Source organism: Chrysochloris asiatica, unplaced genomic scaffold (genome assembly GCF_000296735.1).
Source record: "Chrysochloris asiatica unplaced genomic scaffold, ChrAsi1.0 scaffold00119, whole genome shotgun sequence".
Classification (NCBI taxonomy): Eukaryota; Metazoa; Chordata; class Mammalia; order Afrosoricida; family Chrysochloridae; genus Chrysochloris; species Chrysochloris asiatica.
This window is the reverse complement of record NW_006408637.1, coordinates 3,373,745-3,380,959: the sequence shown is the minus strand read 5'-3', so window position 1 is coordinate 3,380,959 and position 7,215 is coordinate 3,373,745. Positions and strand designations below refer to the sequence as shown.

Sequence of the window (7,215 nt, the reverse complement as noted above, 5' to 3'; positions counted from 1 at the left end):
TCTGTTTCTAATTGTTGTAGATGCTCTGTTAATGTGTTGATTTTGGTTCTTTCTTCTTTAGGGATGTGTGCATTTATTGCAACAAATTGTCTGTTTTACTCCTTTGCCCCCTCAGTGTATTGTCTATTTCTGATATTCTATTATTGATTGTTTGAACCTCTTTCTGTAGGTTTTGAATTGATTCCAATGCTCTGTCTTATTTGATTGTTCCTGTAGCACTTTCCTGACTTCTTCCTTATTTTTCTCATCTCCATTGTCAAGTGTTTTGAAACATTTTATAATCATTTTTTTGAATTCCTACTCAGGCATTTCTAAGGCATGCCCTCCTTCCAGAATGGAGTCCAGGTCTACTTCTACGTCATTTGTCTCAGACTTTTTATCTTGTTTCTGGACATGTGCTGATGTGGTCATTGGCTTTTGCTTCTTGGACATGTTAAGTGTTTACCTGTGGCTTTAATACATAATGGAGTATGCACTTTTGTATTTTTTTTGTGTGTGTGGTTTCTGATTGCTTCCAGATAGATGTGATCAAGTTCTGGGCTTCTCTTTTCACTCTTCTTATTGCTTAACTCAGAGTGACTTTCACAGGTGTTGTCTGTTTCCCTGGTATATGGCAGTTAGTATTGGTTCTTGCCTGGAGTTTAAGTGTTTTATAGAGTGTGATTGTAGCTTGACTATATGGCAGCAGTTGCTGTCTGTTCTTGGGTAATATAGATATATATTCCCCCAAAGGTATAAGGGGGGGCATTAAATAGTAAAACAGTGACAGCAAAGAAAACAACAACAACAAACAAACTCCAAAACAACAACAACAACAAACCTAGAATGGATAGTGTAATCTATAATTACAGAAAAGGGAGAGGAGTGAGAGAAGAAGAAGAAAAAAATGTAGCCTAATATGAGTATGATATTAATGTCCTTTTTCAGCTTCTTGCCTTCAAAGCTGCCTGAGAGATTTTAAGATACCCTTGTTGGTTGTTTCGCTGTACCTCAGGATTTAATTTAATTTTTAGCCTGTGTCATTTTTAAACTCTTTCATTTTCCATGCTCTTTGTTCTTCTGGCTTTTCTGTATAAAAAAATAAAAAACAAAGAAAAAATCATTTCAGTGCCGGCTCCTGGGCTGAGAGTATCTGTGAGCATCTGTGGCAGAAGAACACACCAGTGGTGTGGGTGGGGGGTGTCTATTCGCTTAGGCACCAGAATGGAGGTGTGCAAACAGTGGGCAGGACAATTAATATATAATGAAAAAGAAAAGAAAATCAGAACAAAACGAAACCGACAAAGTATATTGTCCACCTTTGCTCCAAGGTTCCCACATCTTTTTTCCATGGTGTGTCTGCTCCCCCCGCATGATCTTGCCGTTTGGTCTCACCCAAGTTGTTGGCTCCATGCCCCAGAGCTCGGCAAATTCAGAAGTATGTGAGTTCTTTCTTTTGCTACATGTTCCACTAGCTATAAGCCTTCAAATCTTTTAAATATTCCTATCTATTTGGTTCAGAGTTTTGGTGCTCTTCCCTGAATCTGCTTAACCTGGTATTCTGTGGTATTGCTGACAGGGAGCCTCACTGCACCTCCACCCTAGCCACCATCAAGCCCCGCCTACAACTTCAATCTTATCTCCGTTGATAAGAATGTTGATTATTGGTCCCCGTGGTGAGGATTTTTGTTTTCTTTACATTGAGATGCAATCCATAATGAAGGCTGTGCTCTTTGGTCTTCCTCGGTAATTATTTTAAATCTTCACTTTCAGCAAGCAAGATTGTATCATCTGCATATCACAGGTTGTTAATGCATGAGTTCTCCTTCAGTCCTGATGCCAGTTTTACTTCATGTCACCCAGCTTCTCACATTATTTGCTCAGCATACAGATTGAATAAGTATTGTGAAAGAATACAACCCTGTCACAAACCTTTCTTAATTTTCAGCCATGCATATTCCCATGTTCTTGTGGAACAATTGCCTCTTTGTCCAGGTACAGATTCCTCATGAGCCCAGTTAAATGTTCAGGAATACTCATACTTCACAATGTTGTCCATAGCTTCATGATTCACATAATTAGAAGCCTTTATGTAGTCAATAAAGCACAGGTAAACATCTTTGTGGTATTATCTGCTTTGAGCCAAGATCCATCCAGCATCAGCAGTGATATCCCTTGTTCCACGTCCTCTTCTGAATACCTCTGGATGTTCTCTGTCAATGTATGCTTGCAGCCATTTCTGTATTACCTCTAGTAAAACTTTACTCACATGGGACATCAAAAATATTGTCCAATGATTTCCACATTCCATTGGGCCACCTCTCTTTGGAATGGGCACTTATACAGATCTTTTCCAATCAGTCGGCCTGATAGTTTGTCTTCCAAATTTTTTGGCATAGATGAGTAAGTGCCTCCAGTGCTGCCTCACTTTCTTGAAAGATTTCAATTTTTATTCCATAAATTCCTGGTACCTTATTCTTTGCCAATTCCTTCAATGCACCTTGGACTTCCTCCTTCAGTACCATTGGCTCTTGGTCACGTGCTACCTCTTTAAATGGTTGAACATCAACCATTTCCTTTTGGTACATTTTCTCTATGTATTCTTTCCATTTTCTTTTGATGCTCTCTGCATCATTCAGTAATTTACCCAAAGATACCTTCAATAATGAAAGTTGAGTTTTGAATTTTTTCCTTTAGTTCAACTAGCTTGAGAAATGCTGAGTGTGTTCTTCCTTTTTCATTTTCTGACTCTAGATGTTTGCACATTTTGTTTTAATATTTGACTTTGTCTTCTTGAGCTGACCTTTGAAATTTTCTGTTTAGCTTTTATACCTCCTCATTTCTTCCATTTGCTATAGAATCTGTACACTGGAGAGCAAGTTGTAATGCCTCTTCTGATATCCATATTGACCCTTTCCTTCTTTCTTGCCTTCTTAATGACTTTTTGCTTTCTTCCTGTATGACGTTCTTGATGTCATCCCTCTTCTCTGGTCTTTGGTCTTTAGTGTTTAATGTATCAAATTTGTTCTTCAGATGATCTCTAAATTCAGGTGGGATATATTCAAGGTCATATTTTGGCCCTCATGGACTTGTTTTCATTTTCTTCAGCTTCAGCTTGAATTTGCATATGAGCAATTAATGGTCAGTTTTACACTCTTCCCCTGGTGGTGTTTTGACTGATTATATAGAGCTTTTCTTTCATCTCTTTCCGCACTTGTAGTCAATTTGATTTCTGTGCATTCAATCTTGTGAGGTCCATGTGTACAGTCGTCCCTTATGCTGTCGCAATAAAGTATTTGAAATGAACAAATCATTGATTTTGCAGAATTCTATCATGCAATCTCCAGCATCATTTCTATCACCAAGGCCTTATTTTCCAACTACTGATCCTTCCTCTTTGCTCCCAACCTTTGCATTCCAATTACAAGTAATGATCCATACATCTTGGCTGCACGTTTGATCAATTTCAGGTAGAAGAAGTTGGTAGAAGTCTTCTATTTCATCCTCACTGGCTTTAGTGGTTGGTGCGTAAATTTGGATAATAGTGGTATTAACTGGTCTTCCCTGTAAGTGCATGGATATTATCCTATCACAGACAGCATTGTACCTTATGACTGACCTGCATATATTCTTTTTGACAATGGTTAGAACACCATTCCTCTTCAATTTTTCATTCCCGGCATAGTAAACCATGTGGTTGTCAGATTCAAAATGGCCAATACCAGTCCATTTCAGCTCACTAATGTCTAAGATACTGATCCTTATGTGTTCCATTTCATTTTTGACAATTTCCAATTTTTCTAGATTCGTACTTTGTACATTCCATGTTATGATTATTAATGGATGTTTGCAGCTGTTTCTCTTCATTTTGAGTTGTGCCCCTTCAGTAAATGAAAGTCCTGTGGGCTTTATTCCCAAGGGCTTTACTCACTTCGCATCATACCATTCAACTGTTCTTTGAGGAGACATTCTTCCTCAGTTGCATTTTGAGTTCCTTCTGACCTGAGTGTCTCATTTTCCAGCACTATATCTGACACTGTTTCACTGCTATTCATAAGGTTTTCAGTGACTAAATAATCAGAAGTAGTTCTATACTCCTTCTTCTTAGTCTGTATTCATCTGGAAGCTCATCTGAAACCTGCCTATCATGGGTGACCCTGCTGGTATTTACAATACCAATGGCATAACTTACAGAGAGCCACCACAGTACAACAAACTGACAGATGAGTGGTGAGCGGAAATGCTTGGAATATTGATGTTTATGTGCTTCATTTTTTGACAACTTCGTATTTTCCTAGATTTATACTTCCTACATTCCATGTTTGGATCATTAATGGAAGATTTTAGTTGTCTCTCCTTATTTTGAGCTGTACCACATCAGCAAATGAAGGTCCTGAAAGCTTTATCCCATTTACATCACCATGGTCAAATCTATTTTTAGGAGCGAGCTTTTCTCTAATTATATTTTGAATCCCTACCAACCTGAGAGGCTCATCTTCTTGCACTATCTCTGACAGTGTTCAATTGCTATTAATAAGATTTCTAGTGGCTAAATAATTCAGAAGTTGTCTTGGTCAAGAAGCTCATGTGAAATCGGTTTACCATGCACAACCCTGCTGGTGACATAGCTTCCAGCTTAAGAGCATCACACAAGCCACCACATTATGACAAATGTAACACTCTTAACTAAACTAGGGACCTTATTCAAATTTCACCATTGTTTTCAATATTGACTGAGTTTTTGAGAAAAGGAATGGTGTTGTGTTTATTTTCATGCCCATAATAACTGTGATGGAGTCCTGGTGTGGCGCTGTGGGTTAATGCTCTGGACTACAAAGTTGGTTTTAACCACAAGGTCAGCCATTCAAGCTCACCAGCTGCTCCTAGGAAACCCTATAAACGATTGCTATAGGTAGGAACCAACTCTATGGTACTTAACAACAACAGCAATAGCTGTATTAAGTATCTTCTAGTGTAGATAGATGATCAGTAATTGTTTTTAGACTGCTTTGGGTTTGAGTGTGTGTAGTGACAGAACATGGGAACACTGAATGGTTTAAAATTAAGAAAGGTTGCATTCTTTCACCATACTTATTCAACCTGTATGCTGAGCAAATAATCTGAGAAGCTGGTTTACATGAAGAAAAGCGTGGTATCAGGATTGGAGGAAGACTCATTAACAACCTGTGATATCTAGATGTCAGCTTGAGGACTAAGGTGTGCCTGACCCAAGCCATTGTATTTTCAGTAACCTCATATGCGTGCTGGACAGCAAATAAGGAAGACCATAGAAGAATTGATGCTTTTGCTTTATGGTGTTGGAGAAGAATACCTAAAGCGCCATGGTCTGCCAAAAAACCAACAGATCAGTGTTGTAACAAGTACAGCTGGAGTGTTCCTTGGAGGGCAGGATGGCCAAACTTCGTCTCTCATGCTTCAGACATATTGTCAGGAGGGACCTCTCACTGGAGAAGGATATCATATTTGGTAAAGTGAAGGGTCAGAGAAAAAGAGCAAGACCCCCAGCAAGATGGATTGCAAAGTGGCAGCATCAGTGGGCTCAAGCGTGGCAATAAATGTGAGGTTGGCCCAGGATTGGGCAGTGTTTTGTTCTGTTTTGCATAGAGTCACTATGAGTTGGTGCCAACTCATTGGCACCTAAAAACAACAAATGGATGTATGTGAGAGAGTATATGAGTGTATGGGCTTTGTTTATAAGCACATGAGAAGAATATAATGCATAGTTTGGATGAATGTTTCACAACTAAATTCCACATTAGACTTTGTGAATCTCAGTCCTTTAAAGTGAAACTTTTTCCAAAAAAGAGATTGAAGAAAGACAGATACACTTAATTCATAAAATGAAAAGAAGGCTGTGTGTTATATCATTACATTAATGCTGTGTGTGAGTGTGTGTGTGTGTGTGTGTTGTATAGCCCACTTGAGCAGAGTGGGTGGACAGGAGAAGCAGCAGTTGCTGGAAATATGTCCTGCATTTCTAAAAAAGCATTCAGAATTTAACATAAAACTCTCTTGCTTCAAGAGAAATTCAAAGCAGGTACTTCAATTTTCTTTTTCACTGAATTCAGTCAAGTTAACATTGATAAAGTATAGCTTTTACTATAACAGTGGTTTCAGACAACTTTAAAAATAAATACTCTTATCTCAACCTTTAGAACCAAAGCATGTGAAACCAGAACAGAGGCAGTCTTCAAAGCACACAACTAGTAGCTTTCTGGTTGCTGTTAAATGCCATCGAGTTGGTTCCAACTCAATCTATGTAGGATTTCCAAGGCTTTAAATCTTTTCAGGAATCGATAGTCTCATCTTTCTCCAGTGGAGCTGTAGGTGGGCTCAATCTGCTGACCTTGTAGTTTACCTCCCCGTGCTTATCCTACAGACACACTGTGCTCCATATTAGTAAATTTAATGGACCCAAACATGTCTCTTTTTTACTGTTTTCTTCATCTACTGTTGACCCAACAGAAAATGACAAATTGTTCCAATGCAAAAATATGTTGTTATTCTTAGTTGGGCAAAACTAGCATATAAAATTGATTTCTTTCATAAATTTAGCTTTTTAAATGTTATAATTATGTTATTATTATTATTGTTTAGATGGAAGATGTCATAGCACGCATGCAAGATGAAAACAATGGGATTCCTATTCGTACGGTCAAAAGCTTTCTTTCCAGGATACCTAGTGTCTTCTCTGGTAAGTTTGGTTTCACTGTATTTCTGTGTTCTCCTGCATCAGTGACTTAACTGTTTAAAATCTATTCTAGCCATTCATGATTGAGACTTTCCCTAGTTCAGGTATCTGTAGTCCCTTATACAATGCTATGGCAGGTTCATCATCATCTTATACATCTGAAGTAATTATAAAAAGAAACAAACAAAAAATCCTGTCTCTACTCAAAGGGACCATATAGTTAGTTAGTTGAAAAAACATAATCATAGAAAGATAAATTTAAAACATGTGTGATAATGTGCTATAACATATATGTGGCAGTTAGGAGGAAGAAATCAGTAGTTAAGAAATGGTTACTGAAGAAATGAGCTTAGTGTGAAAGACAACGAGCAGTTTTATCACCCTGATATCATTGTCACCCCCTGCTGAGCAAGCAGATCTGGGAAGTGACAAACTGCAGAGAATATGCCGATTAGACAGGTTGTTGAAAGAAATTAGATGGAATAGGTAGTTGTTGTTGTTGTTATGTGCCGTGGAGTCGGTTC

General features: G+C 38.2%; 1 protein-coding gene across 1 annotated transcript in view; it reads left to right on the top strand.

Moving 5' to 3' along the window:
• The first annotated feature begins 6,597 nt into the window (after nucleotides 1-6,597).
• RGS7 (regulator of G-protein signaling 7) overlaps nucleotides 6,598-7,215 on the top strand; it is a 479,262-nt gene continuing 478,644 nt past the window's right edge. Inside the window, exon 1 of the mRNA XM_006868561.1 lies at nucleotides 6,598-6,698. Within this exon, the coding sequence (XP_006868623.1) occupies nucleotides 6,598-6,698 (101 nt within the window). The remainder of the gene's footprint in view (nucleotides 6,699-7,215) is intronic.